This window comes from Nomia melanderi, chromosome 3 (assembly GCF_051020985.1).
Source record: "Nomia melanderi isolate GNS246 chromosome 3, iyNomMela1, whole genome shotgun sequence".
In the NCBI taxonomy this organism is placed as follows: Eukaryota; Metazoa; Arthropoda; class Insecta; order Hymenoptera; family Halictidae; genus Nomia; species Nomia melanderi.
Window position 1 is genome coordinate 22243926 of NC_135001.1, and position 19687 is coordinate 22263612.

The 19687-nt window shown below is 43.9% G+C and overlaps 1 protein-coding gene across 2 annotated transcripts in view; it reads left to right on the forward strand.

The window, feature by feature from the left end:
• LOC116429211 (autophagy-related protein 16-1-like) overlaps positions 1-19687 on the forward strand; it is a 332302-nt gene that overhangs the window by 198573 nt on the left and 114042 nt on the right. Inside the window, exon 1 of one of the 2 annotated variants that reach the window (XM_031981895.2) lies at positions 3199-3247. The exons of the other annotated variant lie outside the window; for it this stretch is intronic. Within the exon in view, the coding sequence (XP_031837755.2) occupies positions 3230-3247 (18 nt within the window). The 5' untranslated portion in view covers positions 3199-3229. Of the gene's footprint in view, positions 1-3198; positions 3248-19687 lie in introns of those variants that run through there. 2 annotated transcript variants of the gene reach the window in all.

A 19687-nucleotide genomic window follows, 5' to 3' on the forward strand; every position in this document is an offset into this window, starting at 1 on the left:
TCTATCCACAAAGACGCCGAAGACTTCCAGAAAAATGATTAGAATTTATTAGCTAGAAATCGTCGAATTTCATATTCAAGTTCCTTTCGTTTAACACTAGGTTCACGAAACGCGTCGATTTGACGCAGATTGAATTTCATAAACATTATTTGGTAAATGTTCCAATCGGTTCTCGTTGATCCAATTACATGAATCCTGATTGCCTCTACATCTACAATTTCTAAGATCTAAATGAACGAATATCAACTTCCCTAGGGACAATAGAATAAACTGTACAATAAATACCCGTGAACCTAGTGTTAATTATATATAAGAATGTTTTCGAATCGACTGTAGAATAAATAGCTGTCACGCTTCTTCGACAATTGGCGTTACCTACTTCCGTGTTGTCAAAATGAAATACTCTAAGTCGTCGTAATGCCTTCTGCGTCCGCGATTAATCTCTAATATTAAAGTTCCTCGCTGTCGAATTGTAATCGCAAATCTCCGGATAAACCGAGTGAATACGCTTTTTCATAAATAATTTATACGGTAATAGGCGCGTGTATATTCTTTGTACGCGTTCCATCGCGATTAATCACTGAATTTTCACTCTTCCGGGGCTGGCGTCCCAGCCGGCCTCAACTTGCGAGCACTGTGTCGTTCCGCGATGGCGGACATTAATCCTATTTTTTCGATTCCGGCAAGACACTGCCACCTGACCTTGCCAGGCTAGTCGATGACCCGACGAGTTAATATCCCCGGGGGTTTATTATTTTCAATTGGTACGTTTCACGCTAGGAATTCTTGGGCGCATTAGCTGCCACGATTAAATAAAATACGACCGAGATAATGCCCCTTTTTTGTTTATATCTGTTGCGCGAACAGAGGCCGTTATTACCGAACCATTATTATGCCGGCTGATAATCGTACAAAACAGCTGTACGGTAATATCGAATTCGCTCAAGGTTAATGAATCGAGCAATTAAAAAATAATCGTCACTATTCGGTTTATGTAACGACGACGCATCTCTCCGCCGGCTTCGCTCGGAGTGAGCGCAAAAAGAGATCAACACTCGCGATCCTCCTGTTACCGTTTAATTTCGGTGCGCGTTCGAAAAATATGTGGAAAGCGTGGCGCGCTTAACGATCGTGTATATTAAGAGCTTATTACTTTCATAGAATTTTAATACTTCCGTAATGCGATTACGCGGGAGTTCTAACGCGGCTTGAATTATTAAGTACAGTAAGGCTGCTTTACTAATCTTACGGTACGTTTCGCCTTCGCCGTATCGGTAAATAAAACGTTTCATACACTTGCGCGACTATTCCTTCGATTACCTGCTTATCAGAAACTCTCGATGTACTTTACACGCAAAACGAGAGGAAAACGTGTCACAAAAAAGTCGAAAGCGTGTCGATGTCTCAATGGACACGTTGAAGCAACAGATCCCCGATACCCATCCGATCCATCATAAATTCCGTTCGCTAATTTCCCCCATTGCCGACCGCGGAAAAACTCCGCCGACCAAACAAGCGGCGGTAACGAACGCGTCGGGGTCTTTCGAACAATTCCGAGCGGTGTTTCACGGAAGACGAGAGAAACGCTCGGCGAACGGTAATCGGAAGACAAATCTGCGAGTCGGTTCCGCAAAAAGATTCATCGAGCGTGTAAAATTCCTCCGGACAGACGCGCACGCTCGCGAATCGGCATTCCGGTATCGCGAAACTGTTCTCAATGTATCAAAAGTACAACAGCACCGACAGCGGTGATTAAAAGAAGTTCCAAGCTCATAAGCAGTCGCTGAACCGCGAACGGATCCTCCATTCCGTTTCCTAGAAGCCTGCGCTCGCGCGCTCGGCCTCTGACGAACGAACCACCTACGATCTATGGGTCTAACGGTGCTAACGGCAATTAATTTTCCTCGTCGTCCACGTGGCACTCCCATTCTATCCCGAAGTCTTCAATTACGCTCGGCTCGTGAACCACCGGGGCCCGGTGTGGCGCACGCTTTCATGCGGAAAAAACCGTGTGTGCACGCGCGCGCATGGGTCCACAGGTGCGTGGAACGGGGGAGGAGGCGGTCGCGCGCGGCCAAGCAGCTATAGTCCTCCTGGTCTCCTGTAAAACGGATGTTCACCTCCCCAGAGCGCATAATTTTTCGAGGGAACCGACGGAGAACGGCCGAAGAGGGAAGCGGAGAGAGGAAGTCAACCAGAAAGGAACAAGACAACGAGCACCGGAGAAGAGATGATCGTTGACGGTGGAGGAGGAGGAAGAGGATCGAGAAGAAGAGGAAGAAGAAAGGGAAGGAGGTCGGAGGAGGACGATCGGCGAGGAAGGAGCAAGACGGACGCGGAGGACGAGGGAAAGAAGGGAAACCATTGTATCACGGGACGAGGAGGCGGAGCGGAGGAGAGGAAGAGGAGGACGACGACGAAGGAGAAGAGAGACGCAAGGTGGTTCGCGCTTCCATGAGAGCGACCAGACTTCGGGCGGTCGGATAGGTGTACCCACGGGTCTATTAACCGTTCGCAAACAATGATCTAGAAGCGGAAGTGCTCTCTCCCCGCCGCGCGCGCGCGCGCGCGCGGTCTTATCACAATTCCAGTCTAGCTGGAAGACGGAGACCGGCGAGCAGAAGAGCGGGAGAGGGTTCCAGCCGAGAGATAAGGGTATTCAAGGGGAGTGTGTTCTCTTTTGAGTGTCCTCCTAATTGAGCGGCTTGTACGACGAGCCGGCGCATCCGTACTCGCCCGGTAACGCAATTTTCAGACGAACCGACCAGATGTTGCGATTATCGCGTAATACGAATGGGAATTGCCACCTAACACGGCTAATTGATGTACCGGGGAATTCTTGTGATGTATCCACGCGAGCGCTTTAAAACGTTTCCGTTCCCCCGGATGCCTCGCCGGCCGCGAATCATCGACGAATTTTACTACTCCGCGGGGCGGAATATTACCGCGGATGGGAATAGAACTTTCTCCTTTAATTAACAGGCAACGATACGTTAACGCGACTGTTCGCGAGAGTGTTTCACTTTATTTTTCTCCTGCGCCCCGGTCGTTAAATGTGTCGGAATTTTTTTTTCACGTGCCGATGATGACTGCTGATAAGTTTAACAGGGCATTCAGTGGTTTATTACCCTCATTTACTTTGCGGTTTCGTGCGGATAGATCAGATGCACTTCGAGCCGAGCTGATTCAATGTAAGGACGAGAGCTTAAGTGCCTGCGTTTAATCAGTTATGTGTAGGATCTTTGAGGTATGGATACAGATGTAAATAAACAGTCTTTTTCTGCTGAACATTGGTAATTATGAGCTGAGAAACGTTGATAAAGTTTCTTAACAGATTTCTGAACTTTCAAATTTTCAGATAGTCCAATCTTTGATTCTCGAATTTCTTAATTTGTCGATTTCTAACATCAATAGTTGAGAGTGAACGGAGTAAGAATTATGTTCATTCGGCACACAATAGAAATGGAAACATTATAGTTATACGTTTGTATATTATAATATAGTTAACTATATAACTGTATATTAATATTTTTATTATATAGTTATAATATAGTTAACTATATAATTGTATATTAATATTATTATCATATTAAGTTTCCAATTACCAAGATTAAGCTGAGTCCATGAATGATTATCGGTGCTTTACGTGCAGTCAAGTGTAACTTATTCAATATCCAAGAACACAAGTTTCAATATTAGCAACACCCATTGCTTCGGAAAATCGATGTCCGTTGGATCAGAGTTCAAGTTCCCCAAAATTCCCCGCGAATCATGTATCATCGTCAATGTACTTGTCTGTCCGCAGAACGGTTAGGTTTGATGAAACACGTAACAGTTGGGGAACCTGGCCAGAAGTGCCACTTGGGCACACTGATTAACGTTCCAGTTCTTACCCTGGTGGTCTCTCCAAACAAGGAGACATTCAATTCTCTCTCTCTCTCTCTCTCTCTCTCTCTCGTCCGCAAAAAGGGAAGACGAAGCACCTACTTGCATACACGCTCCTTCTTTCCAACCGGTTCAAATTTCTCAAAGCGGAAAAAACACGATTTGACGAAAAACAATTATCACGACGGTGGGAGTACGATGTAATAGAGTTTAACCGCGTCGCTGTAGAGGGAGAGAAAAAAAGTGGCAGCTGCGAAGAAACCGGCGCGGTAAAAAGTAGCATCCGAAGAGTCGCGAAACTCCGTGAAAATTGAAGCAACAGCTGTGCGTATTTGCGGGATCGTTGGCTTCACCTTGCCGCAAGGTCGTGTTCAAACGCGTTCCCATCATCTGTCTCGAATGTCGGAAAGAATGGACGTACGCCAGCCTGTCGTCACAAAGGACACGGGCACGAAATCGTTCGCGTATGAAGAGTCACATGTTTAATTTAATTAGCTTTAATTCATTTGACGGGGGAACAGGGTGCATCGGCGGGACAGTACAATCGAGCTTGTAATATACAAGAAGACTAATGAAATATTATACACCGAAGATATCCCTGCATAATGCACCGACAGAAACGAATAATGAATTCAACTGCTGAGCGGGATTGAAATATACGAGATAAGACGATTTTATGAATCAATGCTTTTATTAGAGCAAAAACTGTATATATAAGTAGAAGGGTTCGATCGAAGTGATCGCTTCAAATCTCGTTGATTTAATAAAACAGTCCGAGTATTGTTTTGAACTTTGCAAATGACATACAACGTATTCTATGGTTCCATTCAGAGAAATAAGGACATTTTTCGAATACGAGACACGGATGATAATTCTGTTGAATTTTTCCAGGATTTAACACTAGAACTACCGAGCACTTAATGCGATTCCTATAAATATTGTAACAATAGATTATTTTCAGTTTCTTCAGACATTCATTATAGCACTGAAACGAAACTATTTTCAAAATCATTTCGAATATTCAATGCTTCGAAGATACCAATAATTGCTAAAAAATCGAAACCAGTCACTTTGACTGGTACGGTAGTTCCAATGTCGAATGTACTCTCGAGAAGGTAAATCTTCGACTAATTAATAAAACTACTTTTACGCGAGCACCGATAAAGTTCTTGTATCGCCGAAGTAGCTTCGAGCAAAGTATATATCGGATAAACGGAATGTCATAGTCATAAGAATATTCCGTGATTCGAGCACGAACTAATATATAATTCTGCTAATTAAGCTCATCGTACGGATAGCGTCATTCGGTCTCGAATTAAAATCCAATTAGGCCTACTCGATCGGTATTTGCACCCCGAAGCTCTTCCACGATTGAACGTTGTTTATCGTTATCTTAATACGCTACACGCCGCAAAATATGTCGGACGTTCATAAAGGGACCGTGCGATTAAACTGAATTCCCTTTAAACGGCATTTCCCCCCGTAATCAGAAGTTGACAGGGCCGGCAAAAAACGGGCGCGCGATAAATTTCGAATTTTTCAAGTCCCCGGGTTTACTAAGTTTTAATCAGTTTCCAGAATGCATATTCATCAGGGCGAACGACGTCGATCGCAATGACGTCGATCTGTTATTTTCTCACGTTCTAATGACGGGTTTCTTGTTCGGAAGTTTTATGAGTTCTCGGAAGTGCTCGGGTCCGCGGCGGGCAACGTCACTTCCTCCCGGGCAAAAAGGACCAAAGGGAACCACTGCTCTTCCCGGCCGGTGCGCGAGAAATAGTGACAATATTATTCCGATTTTGTTCGGAGCCGAAGCCTTGTACGTGGGTAAGCGCATGGTTTTACCGTTATAACAGCGCGCCGGTGATAATCCTTCCAGCTGGCCAGTGACGTTCGATTCCAAGCTTGCGGGTTTATCTTTACATTTCATCAAACACCTTTTCCGAGAAACAGTGTTTGCAGGAAGCCGATGTTTGCCGAGCGAATTATGCGTCGCGAACTTTTATTTCGCTTTCCCAGGCCGAGCACCGGTCAACCTGGACGTATCGGGAGCAATTTGATACTGTTCACCATTTTATGGGTCCGCGTCCGTCCGATTAAGTTGCCGAGATTATCCACTCGACATCTGAACTTTTCCGTGGAAACGTAAACGAGTTGCCTTTATTTCGAGTTATACCAGATTTTATTTCTCACGCGCGACATAGCTTATCGGGTGATCATTGGGAATAGTAACCTGCGACTTGAAAATTCCCTAATTTTCTATAAAACGTCACACGACAACACAATTTTCCATCTATAAAATGAGAAGACTGTGACGAGTACAAGAAAAGCTAATTTGTCGAGTGAAATTGACGAAAGAGTGTTCAATCATTATTTCAAATTTGTGAAGTGATTTATATATTATGATATATATAGTGATATAAGTCGATCTCACTGAAAATCGCCATCTATTGAAATTTGTGAAGTGATTTATATATTATGATATATATAGTGATATAAGTCGATCTCACTGAAAATCGCCATCTATTGAAATTTGTGAAGTGATTTATATATTATGATATAGATTGTGATATAAGTTGATCTCACTGAAAATCGCTGTCTGTTGAAATTTGTGAAGTGATTTATATATTATAATATATATATACGAAAACTGAGATATCGTGTTGTTATATAATGCATTTTATATAGATAATCGGTTCTAAGCAAGTTCCACACTTTCTTTAAACGACTGTAACGCTTTATAATTTCCACCCTGTACACATAACGGAAGGATAAAATAATTTTCAACAGGTGTAATATAATTCACCGCGTTTACAAAGTGACCGATCGAGTCTTCCACCGCGGCCAGAGGGACAAAAGAACGAAATAGAACGGGGAACACGGAAAAGAGGAGAAGAGCGCGTTTCGCTCTCTCGAGCTGCAATGTAGGCAGGCTAACTAACGATACCACTATCGTCTCTCCCCGTTCCTTTTTCATTTATGTCTACTTTATCGCCACCATAGCCGTCAGACTAATACACCCCACATGATGAAGAATATGTAGCAAGACTGTAAGTTCGGTATCGCTAATGTGATCAGAAATACGCCGGAGAACACCGGCGCGTTTGGTGGCCGGTTACGGGGGAAAAAAGGATCACGCTACGGGGGGAACAAGATTCGAAGATACCCTGGCCGTGCAATAAAGCCGACAGAACTATCGCACCTGTGACGAGACGGCGTGTACGGAACAGAAAACGCGCAAATAGAGCCGACCGGGAACATTTCAGAGGAGGCGCTCGCGGAGAAATCCTTCGGAACTTTAAATCACAGCATCTAAGTTCGCGCTGCGCCACGCTTGTCTATTCGAAAGATTGAGACTATCCATTCATACGTGTGCGTAAAGATAAAGAGGTGATCGCTTGATTCGGATCTTATTATAGGAAGATATACGAGGAACATAGAGTTTAGAAACGTATCCAGTTGCAGCAGATGACTCTTTCGATAAATCACGCAACTGTGACTTGCGTCGGGAAATCCTGGCGAACCTCTCGAGGAGTTGCTTCCGCAAAAACGCAACGATTTTTTTCGAATATTCCGCGGGTGCGTCAGCTGTTTATCTCGCGGGATATTTCATTGCTCCCGAATTTTCCTGAGTGCGCGTTTTCGCATTGATTCCAGTTGAAACGGAATGCGCGCGTTGCGAGCTGAATATAGAATTGCCTTAGGAAATGCGTATAGCGATCTCTACGCGGAATCTATTATGTTTCATGTCATATCGAAACTAACGAGGGAAGCACCTCATTGGCCGGCTTCGAATGTGTCGATATAATGTGCTTTTGTCGCGTGTGCGTATCAGTGTACGGTTATTAGACTGTGGATCCTTTTCCAAAATAAACTTCGAATTCTAGTCTCGCGAAATACGAATGAAATATCTCAACTATTTCGACCATTCCAGTCCATACCAAATCGACGCTGCTTCGATAACCTTACCGCGAATATACAACTCGTTAATCGACACTGTTATTAAAACGATCGAGCAATTGCGCGTGGTATTTTCACGTATCATCGATGATCCACGCGGTATCGGCCTGAAAACGAGCGTCCCTCGTAAATTCGTTAAATACCAGCGATACATAGCGGTGCATCGAATTACAATTGTTTACGCAACACGTTCTATAAATTACTGATTATCTTTCATTCAAATTACCACCGATCCGATACGCACGTTTCCCCCCGCAACGTTCGCGGTGTTTCCTGCATCGCTTCCTGTTGGCGCAGCCTTCATTCCAGATTTTCGCAAGGTGGATCCCGCCTGCGCGCGGAACTCTCGTGGAAGTGATTAATTAGTAGCCAGTATCGCGCGACTCTATAAGAATAATTGGATCCGAGCGGCGCGCGGATCGCGCGTAGCAACGCGCGGAATCAAAAACGCACGGGTTCGCGTGGCTTTCCGCATGCTAATGCCCCTTCTATCAAACGCGAACGCGTCCCTTTGTGTGTAAATTCGCCGCAACCGCTCTCGCCTGTGCGCCGCGTATTTATGAAAAAAGAATCCCGACGACTCCTTTTCCAGCGCGGCTCGCATCACCGCGGTTTATCAAACGAGCGGAGTGCGAACCTGATTCCGGATAGGAAATGATCCCGCGAAAGACAAAAGCTCCCATTACCGTATTTTCGAACGTCCCCCCTTCCGTATTAACCGCTCCTCTGTGCCAACCTGCGCGATCGCGCTTCTCCGTTACACTGTCTAAAAGTGCCAGCCTATCGGCTCGCAGGATCAAATTAAGTTTGCTTGTTCCTTTCTCTTCTGTTTATTTTTATCTTTATCGCCTGCTTAGAAGCGGGAAAGCCACGCTGAAAATGGAGAAGCGCGATTCCGAAGACGTTCGTCGAACGCTGAAAGTTGTAAATCGAAATCGAACGTTTCCATAGTTAAACCGGCCAGTTTATTTCGTTCCGAACGGATCGGTTACGAACGGAACGATCGTATTAACACGTTGCGTGCCGGCTAGTTCTAAGAAAACTGATCATCGAGTTTCAACAGACAGCGATTTTCAGTGAGATCGACTTATATCGCGATGTATATCGTAATATATAAATCACTTCACGAATTTCAACGGACTGCGATTTTCAGTGAGATCGACTTATATCACTATGTATATCGTAATATATAAATCACTTCAGAAATTTCAAGACAGCGATTTTCAGTGAGATCGACTTATATCACAATATATATCATAATATATAAAACATTATTTCAAATTTGTAAAGTGATTTATATATTATTATATATAGTGATATATATACGGAAACTCAGATATCGTGTTGTCATGTAATGCATTTTAAACAGATAATCGTTTCTACACAAGTTAAATGGTTTCTTTAAACGCCGCGCTAATTAGCAAAGTTACATAGCCGAGTGTCTTTGCATAAAAACGAGATTTCTCGTTACCAGTATGCAATGTGTTAACATATTTCCCACAATATCCTCAGCTTCTACGTACAAGTTCCAGTTTCGTGTTTCGATAATTATCGCTCGTGAATAATTCTCTAGGGCAAGCTTGCCCGCTGGGAAGCTGGTAACGCCGCCGCGAGCAAAGGTGGCTGTTTTATATACTACTTTGTCAGTATGTAGTAGTGATCGTCTGTCTTAAGATTTTAACGCGCGGTATATCCCGCGGTTGTAACACAAGTGTATTTCCCCCGCTTCGGGAAGGTGTGCCCGTGGCCGTGCCCAAAGCTCTGCCCGTGGGCGACCTTGCCCGCGAAAAAGCTTGTTGGACCAGTCCGCTTTAGGGTACGATCCTTAACCCATAGCAGTCCTATGTCGAGTCGGACTCGACATTCTATTTTATTGCAACCTCTACCTATTTTAATCATTTTTTCTATATTTATTGGTGGTATCACGATTGTACCGTTTACAGGTAACATGTCAATGACTTCGAAATATTCTTGAGTAAATAAATAGAGGGTCATATTAACCCTTAGCACTCGACAATATTTTTCTTTAAAAATATTCATTATTTTCTGACTGAATATTAACGATATTTCTCGCAACTAACACAATTGATTATCTTCTAGAAATTAAGAGACAGAACTATTTTACTTGGATGTTTTATGTGTTGATATATTAAATAAGGTTTGATATTGAATTGAAAATTTTATAAGTTTGCTGCGTCGAATCAGGTGGTGACCGTAAGGCGCCCCTCGAGTTCAAAGGGTGGTATTATAATCTATCAGCAACTGCAACTAATTTTTATAGTACCTCCTAGTGAAAATGAGAAATGCTATAACATTCCTTCGATCTTTTATTTTCCTAGTACAAAATTTGGACGTTTGGAAAATCGAATAATTTTAGGGTAGTTTCTTTGATTCATTAAAATATTCAATATTATAACTGGTGCAATATTGGAGCCTAGAGTTCAAAAGGTTAAACTATGAATGAACTAACGCCGACGCAAACCTCAAAGTGAGAAACCAAAAGCACTTCGGACCGCAAACGGTTAAGTACTTTCCCGAATCCCCCAGCCTCCATTGTCGCAGTGTCAACCGGTAATCTGTCCACCGATCTCGATCGAGGAATAATAAAAGGGCGGCAATTTTCGGTCATTAGACGTCCACCGGAAGAAATATGAGGGCGCGATCAAACGGATCGGCATCGCCGTAAATATCCGACCGGGGCGTAAACATCTCTTTCAATTTTCCAGCGAAAGTGATTCCTTTTTGGTCGCGCGTTTACTTAGGCCGGCCAGTAAATTTTGATCTATCAAGCGAAAAACATGCCGGCGCAATCGCGTGTCGTCGACCACGCGCAACGGCGGCAGTAATTTACTGCGCCGTATATCTCGTGAAAGTCGAAGCGTCGTGGTCAGGTTGACAAGCATATATCGTTCGCGGGCTTTAATTGACACGTTAATTTCCTACCAGTGGATCGTAACCTTAATTGCGATATATAATAAAAATACATACCGCGAGCCGGCGAAAGAAACTGTTGGTTGTACGGCAGCGTCTAATTAGTTCCGCTGACACAAGCTGCCCTAAGGGATGCAATCGTTCGATGGAGGGAGCGAACGCTCGACGTCTGCCGCGGAGGAACGGAGGGGGAGAGGGGATCGTATAAACGTCGGGGTACAGGGTGTTTCTTAAAATACGGCAACCAGCTGGGCGGTTTTTCAAACTAGTCGTCGCGGTAAAAACGACTCGAACGCGGATCGAACTGTTGCGTGCCGCCGCGCGGATTGCCCGCCGATCGTCTCCGGTAGTTATGACCGGTCCGATGTCTTTCGGAAATATATTCACTGACCGCTCCGTACACTCGCCGTAGAGGTATATAGCGGTATATACTGTTTATTCTAATAGAGATGTAGATTACGAGACCACTGGCATACGCGGCGATATCATTTGGAAATCTATATAAAATAGGGGAACCGATGCTATAAATACAGATGTTTCCACCATAATCCGAATACTTCTTGCTCCTTGATTACGCTCATTAAATTCACATGAGCGTTGAAACTCCTATTGAATTATATAGATGCCTCGCTGAGAGCCGTAATACAGATACTATTATTTTATGTGGAAGCTGTAAAGCCGGGAATAGAATCTGATAATTCTACGCGTACGCGGGCAGACGCTTGCTGCCTGAAAAAACTACTATGTTTCAGTTGTAATATGCTCCGAACAGTTCATTTACGGATGATAATTATTTTATCGATGAAGTTACTACGGCGATCGCGTAGGTATGTTTATGCGTAATGCACAATGAAATTTCTGCGCTTCTTTAAAGCACGGCTTCCTGCGCGTAATCCGCGCCGAGGCTTTATCGTTAATTCCTATCTGGTTTATGATACCGGCGGATGCGTTGTCCGCTGGCCTCTCTGGTTCAACAATGACAGGCACGCTTTTTTTTCTCTTCTGGCGATACATTCGGCGATACGACGCACGCGCCGTAAATTCTCTTTCTCGAAAAAACTAGTATTATCCCCTTGTTGGCGAAGGTGACGCTCAACTCGGAATGCCCGGGATCCGACGCCGTCTCATTGGCAGCGAATCAAATGTCCCCTAACGATAGGATTACGGAGATCTCCCGAGCACACAAATTAAACGCGACGTTATATATGTTTCATTTACGTATTTACGGAATTAAACTGCTCACGAGGTTAATGAATTTTCATGTACGCCGCTTAAGTGCACCGCTAGTTATCTACCAAATGTTATTACACTTTAAACTTACAAATTTTATGCTCGATACGTTAGACTTATAAGTGGAATTACATCTAACTAGACTATCCCCTGTTCTTTCTCGTTGATGATCTTCGGTAGTCGCGAGTCTATTCCAACGACGAAATATTTCAATGCTGCTCAAACATTGCTCGACCGCATACTTCCCTTTCTTATTGAACATGAGTATGCAATCAAGCTGTAATGTAATAGAATCGTTTCAATTCTATGGATTCCGCGGTCCGTGGAGAATTTCACAAGTAAATACCGGATATTCGTTCAATCGTCTCCGTTTATAAACTACGGAAAACGTTCGTATCGACAGATTCCTACTTTATTTAGCCTAACGAACCTCCTCTCGAATGACATTCTCATAGAGCCTATGGAAACGGAAGTTCGATGATCTGGGAACTTCGTGATAAGGGACACCGAGGAAATTTGAATGTTCGAATGGAAAATTCATTTGTAGTATTACACAATCGATCGACGTATCAATGGCGTTAACACTAGGTTAACGCGTCAAACTGACGCATACTGGATTTTAGAAATATTATTTTGTATATGTTTACGCCGATTTTGATGCGATCACACTGACATGTACTCCAATTACCTACTATCAAATCTCCAGTTTCCACGATCTAAATAAACGAGCATCAATTCTTTTAGGAAGAATAGAATGAAGTTTACAATAAGTGCCCGTACACCTAGTGTTAAAAATATTCATTATTTCCTGACTGAATATTAACGATATTTTTCGCAACTAACACAATTGATTATCTTCTAGAAATTAAGAGACAGAACTATTTTACTTGGATGTTTTGTGTGTTGATACATTAAACAAGGTTTAATATTGAATTGAAAATTTTATAAGTTTGCCCTTACAAAAAAACCCTTAGCACTCCAGGTGGTATTATAATCTATCAGCAGCTGCAACTAATTTTTATAGTACTTCTCAGTACAAAATTTGGATATGTGGAGAACCTAATGATTTTAGGGTAATTTCTTTAAGATTCATTGAAATATTTAATGTTACCACTGGTGCAATATTGGAGCCTACAGAGTTCAAAGGGTTAGTATATGTATATAATAGTATTAACATAGATTAACGCTTAGCTCTCCAGGTTCTTTTATAACCTATCAGCAACTGCAACTAATTTTTATAGTACTTCCCAGTACAAAATTTGGACCTGTGGAAAATCGAATAATTTTAGGGTAGTTTCTTCGATTCATTAAAATATTCAATATCATAACTGGTGCAATAGAATGAAGCGTACAATAAATGCCCGTAAACCTAGTGTTAACAGAAAACTGTTTCTTACATAGAATTTCAGCGACTTTGCGACGACACGCGAAAAGCAGCTAAAATGTCTGTCTCGTTCGAACAATTACAAACGGAAGTGTTACGTGGCACGTTCGCCGCGAAGCTCTCCCGCGAAAAACGTCGCTAACCTTTCATTATCTCCGGTTGCCAGCAACTCGTCGCGCTCGCAGGCAAAACGCCTTATCTCCCTGGAACTAGTTCAATTACTCAAAACTGCCGAAAGAGGATCCTCCCGCGCGAACCGGTTACAGATAATTTCGCCGCTAAGTTTCCCGGTAACCCGTGGCTGGGACAGAACTTGAACCGATGGTGGTCCTCCCCGTTCGTCGGGGACAATCGCGGAAAATGGACCCGTTTCGTCCCCCGGTGGAAATTTGTACGTTCGATCCTCGAGCGGCAATAACTCAGAGCTCCGCGTAATAGTCTGCGAAACGCAGATTACTATAATTCCGCACGCGTTAGCGTAGTATGTGGGACGTTCGGTAGTTTATGAAGGCGATTCGACATGGATGGAGCATAGCCGGGACAACGAGTATTTAATCGTCGAACGCTGCCTCGAACGTTGCTGCGGATTTCAAATGGAAAATAATCGAGCCGGCTGGAACCTTGACACTCGATCCGATATCAGTCGTGCCAGAAATCCTATAAGATTTCCTACGATTCTCCCGTTTGAAAATTAAAAGTATCCCCGAGTCACGTTCGAGGCCGCGCTGAATTTATGGCTGATCATCGGCGAACGATACCTTCGGGAAAGAAACCGAGCGATCTTCTAGTGTTTCCGAATATTTCAACCGCGAGCGAGTCTCGCCGCGAGAAACGAGAGAATCGGTTGTTCGCGCGGCTTAAAAACTGTCCGCCGGCTCGTTCTTTCTGCGTAAAATAAAGTCACTTATTCTATCGTCCCGAGATCGAGGAGCGAGATTGAAATGTATTATATGTACACGCATACCGCGTAAAGTGGCGTTCCAAGGTTTCCCCCGCAAAAACCGTCACGCCTGTAATTAATAAAAAAAGTCCGTCCCACTGTTTTATTGTGGCCTTTATGGAAGCGGAAGTATTAACTCCCACTGTCGAGGCCCGCGGTTGGCGTCGCGGAGCATCGCCGACCCGAGCCGAGCCGAGCTGTTCCATTTATATTTCAATAATTTTAAGAAATCGTAACAATTAAACGCAGGATGTGCGCGAACGTTTCGACGAGCGGATCGGCAATAAGAGGATCGACGATTCCGTACTATTTATGTATTAATTAAACTGTGAGGACTCGAATTAATCATTTCTAATTACGGCGGTCTAGCCGGCCGCCTATCTGAGGTCACAGCGGGTTTACATCCGGCCATAGGGGGATAAAGTTGATTTCACTGGTCTTTAAGAACTGTGCGAGTCCATTGAAGGAAACTAGACTTGTTCGCAATTTACGCAGCTTGTTAGCCGTTGCGTTAATGTTACGTGACGCCGGGCCCTCGTACCACGCGCATTTTTCCCCGCGCGAAAGCAATATCGAAGCACTCGTTAATGTTTTATCGAGCGCTCCCTCTCGAACCGACCGGCAATAACATTCTAAATTTTCACGATGAAGATTTATTTCCATTTTATGAACGCTGCAATCTGCGTGCGTATAAAGTGACTTATTGCACGCGCGATTCCCCGTGCAACAAAGACCGAACGTTTTCAACCTTATGCGCCGCCAGATAATTCCGCGATTCGCCCCGAGGCACCTCGTTCTCGCCTATTTTTCATAAATATGTATAATCCGATTTCGATACATTTCGAAACAATTTAATGATGCAACAGCATCATCGATGTGCGTATCAATTTTCGAACAATGTCTGGACGTGTGGCAAATCTCAACTGAAGTGGTGAATACCTTATATTTCCACGACACGAACTGCTCACGAATTAACCCTCTATGGGCCGAATTTTTGTTCACGATTATAACAAAATCTATGCAGTAGAAAATTAATAAATATCCACATATGAATACGAATTAGCAATGTATTCAATAGTTTCCATAATTTCATCGAACGAACATATTTCGTAACTTTCAAGTTACAGTGACGATAAACTTTCACGCCTGAGCATGTGAAAGTTAACCGATTACCTCATTTTATTCACCACTTTGAGTGCAAAATTAAATAACTCAAGAAGATGCCAATATACCGATATGTGACTTCAAAGTTACATGGGCCCACAGAGATGAGATGAAGACGATGTTTTGTAAAACCAACTCGACGAGAAATTCACGTGAATCGACGGACAAAGCTGTTTTACGTCAATATTTCTCAGATTGATGCATTGTATGAAGTATAATATTAAATATCAAACTTTATAGCTTCACTGTAGGAAATCAAGTGGTGACCGACACCTCCCGAGTGCAAAGGGTTAAAATATATCCTTCGAAAAACTAAAGCGAAACGAAGAATTACATGCTTGTCTCAACAAATAAATAAGCCATCGTTGAAAAAGTTAGCACCAAGAGTTTTAAGACGACGTGTATACTCGTCAAACACAGTTAACTGGTCAACGCGTTACACCTAAATAAAGTACGCGCACTGAAGTTTGAATAATTCCGAAAAACTACCGGCCAGTAAGATCGTCCAAGGATCGCTCCGACAATCCGTATCAATTGTTGCTTGTCAACGGAATTCCGCGATAAGGGACGGTATCAATCGGCCGTTACCCCGAAAGTGTTCGCCAGTAACGACCGTTCCGCGAAACGGGGAACGGCTCCGAAGCCGATTTTTCTCCTCCGTTGATGTTGAATTCCATCAAATTTAACTGCGTCTAAGAACAACTAAGTATTCCGGTAATCTCCAGGCGAGTCGCGAAAGTACTCCCTTTAAGAACTTCCGAGGCTCGCTGATTGGCGGAGCCCCGACGCTCCGGAGTTTACATTTCGTTACTCGATTGGCCAGGGAACGGGACTGTGCCCACGGCAAATATCATTTTTGCGAGGGATCGATAACGTCCGCTGATTTACTTTGCTTTCAGTAATTGCGGTGTCGTGGAAAATAAACGTGCCACGGTGGTCGTCGTGTTTCCGAAGTATTGGTCGGTCAAACGGGGCGGTTCAATTACTTTGATCGGCCGGGATGCCTCCGTTATCTACAGATACGTTACGCTTCATACGCGAAAGTCGCGCGGAGACTAATTGGTCACGGTGTCAGAGACATAATTATTGCGTCAGTGGTTCTTAGGGACAATTTATAGACGAATCGTCCTCCGGTGTATCGACGCCACGACAATTTCAGGAAGTTATTTATTAATATCTACCAACTGTGACGTTGATTGGTAGCTCGCGATACGCGTTTCTTAGAGACGAGTTCTCGAACGAGACCGTTCTACAGTATGCTCCAGTAAAACGAATTCGTTCCATGGATCGAATCGCGAATTCTACAAGTAACTGTACTTTTTACGATTTCGATGAACCGCGTGTATGGCTCGGTGTACCGAGGAATTTCGGGTAAAAGGAGAGGAGAATATTACTCGGAACCCTTTTATTTGATTTACGGTGGAATCAGAGCATGGTATCGTAGCCGAGCGCGCAGAAGGGGATTTCGTCGAGCCGTGGACCGTGATAAGATCGGGCCATTGCTTAATCGTTTCTGAAATTCCGCGGAGGAAATTGAAAGAAGTTCTTCCTTATGGTTTATGAACGTTTCGTTAGCGAGCTGCACGGGCTGTTAACCGTTAAGGAGGTACAGCATCGTTCGATAACGACGAGCTTTATCGATAACCTGTTATCTCGAGACGGTGCACAGAAAGCCCTTGGTTTAAGTTTCCGTCCCGGCCGGGTCGGATACGGAATTCGAACGTACGGCCGTATCGCGCAGCACGCGCCACACTTTCTTCCGTTCTCCGGGGGCAAGTGAATTTGCCTACTCATTCAACGCTTAATATAATTCGGATAATACGGGAGATCAAGAATGCGTTAACGGAGTCGGCCGCAGTAAATATTATCTCTCCGGAGAGAGAGTGCATTGTTTAACCGCTCGGGATTTGCTGCGGATCGCGGATTACTTGAACTTGAAACACGGGATTAAAAGCATGTGTTATCGTTGACTAGCATTTTGCTTATGGACCTTTCGTGTGTTCTCTGTGGAAGAATTTCGATTCTAAGTAACGACAAATTATTCTGAATCGGGTTCAATGGAATTGAGGCTCGAGCGGATTAAACCTACTCCGAGAAGCGCGGATGGACCCTGCAAACTGTTGAATTTGAGATTTAACGCTAGAACTACCGAGCATTTAATACGATTAAAATGCACTTCCCATAAAAATTGTAACAATAGATTATTTTCAATTTCTTCAGACATTCATTATAGTATTCAACTGAAACTATTTATTTTCAAAATCATTTCGAATATTCAATGCTTCGAAGATATCAATAATTGTCAAACAAAGAAATCGAAACCAGTTATTTTGACTGGTACGGTAGTTCTAGTGTTAACCCTTTGCACTCCAAAAATTTGTCACTAGAAATATTCAATTTATTTTCATGAGATATAGATGAAATTTTTTAAAACTAACTCAACGAGGAATCTGTTCACAAAATAAGGGGAACAATGGTATTTTATTTCCATATTCCACGTATCGACAGATTACTCAAGACTTAATGTTAAATACGAAATTTTACAACTTTCATGCACCAATCTATTGGTGACCGAAAAATTATAACAATAGATTATTCTCAGTTTCTTCAGACATTCATTATAGTATTCAAGTGAAACTATTTTCAAAATCATTTCGAACATTCAATGCTTCGAAGATATCAATAATAACGAAATAGAGACGTTGAAACTAGTAATTCTGTCCGGTACGGTAGTTCTAGTGTTAAATTCTTATTCGCGTAATTTACTGATTCTCCTGTTTACCGTTCCTAGAACTCGTAAGCTTCCTATTGGAAGTATTACAGTTTCTTTCCGTTTGCACGCAACACTTGTTCGATGAACCGCGCGACGTATCCTCTGCAGCGCGTTCACACGAGTTATCCGGCGTAAACGGCTTTGACGACGCGAAATCCATGGAGAAGCTGTTCGCCGGCGAGGCCGGGTGCCCGTTACCGATTCAATTAACAAGTAAATTAGCGTGGGACACGTCGCACACGAAGGCGCGAACCGACGTGGCCGTCCACTCGGGGATGATAAGATTGATTCGGCCATCTCTTAAGCCTCTTGTAAAACCATTGAGAGGCTTTAAGTAATCAATATCGCTCGAAAACGACGGGACAGGGTAGGGCGAATCTCATTACCTTCCGCAGCTAAGGCCATTGTGCGGCTGAACTTCATTATCCAGACTAATTATTTCAAAGTTAGTCGAACAGTTCGCCACAATGTAATGGCGAAGGAAACGGTCTTAGCGTCGGGAGAGGTCTGTAGATAGACCAAAAACGAACAGAACGGAGGGAAGGGGACCTCAGACTGCGAAAGAGGCGGGGGGGACATTGCGCGGAGAACATAATATCGCCCGGTGTAAGGCTCCGGTGCCTTTGTTGCCATTCATTAAGGTAATTACAGGAACCGATTTTCTCGCAAATGCCGTGCCGCGAGTAAGAATTGAATACCGGTGTGTATGGTGCCCACGGGGGAAAGGGAGTCGGCGGCGTGTTTCCAGGACAGCAGCCAGCAAAAACAATATTTTATAACGGATCCCCCCGCGCGCGCGACGAGGGAGAAGCTTCGCCTTCGTTCCCGACGCCTCCGAAAGTTTACGCCGCCCTTGTTCCACAATTAGGATCCTCTTTCACCCCCTTCACCCAATACTCGGCGCATCCACCGTGACAGCCTTTCCAGATTGTCGCAGTTGAAATTTCACCCGGCGGCGCGAGAATTTCGTTCGAACGTAATTAAACTTCATATTTCCCCGGCGCGATAAAACGAATCGGGTGCCATCGCTTAATTTGCCGCGGACGAGGCGACGGCGACGACACCCCGGCGCTCGCTCGCCTCCGATAACGCCGCTTCAACGGTTGGAAATCGAATCCCGTGAATCCGCCGCGAAACATTTCCCTAACGATACCGAGGGCGAACGACGGCCGAGCAACGTCTCGTTCGACGTCTCGTCCCGCGAGTCGAGGGAACGCGGGGAGCCGTCGCGGCGCAGTTCGATTCTCCGCAGTCCGGTCGTTTATTCTTGGCCGGCGTGAAGGTCCGAAAGATCGAAATTTCTCTCGAGTGGGCGAAATCGCCGAGATGGAAAATTGTTTTGCCGCTATCCGCGATACGTAGAATGGCTGGCTATTACCGTCGCGGATGGGACTTTATCGATTTCATGGAGAATACAACG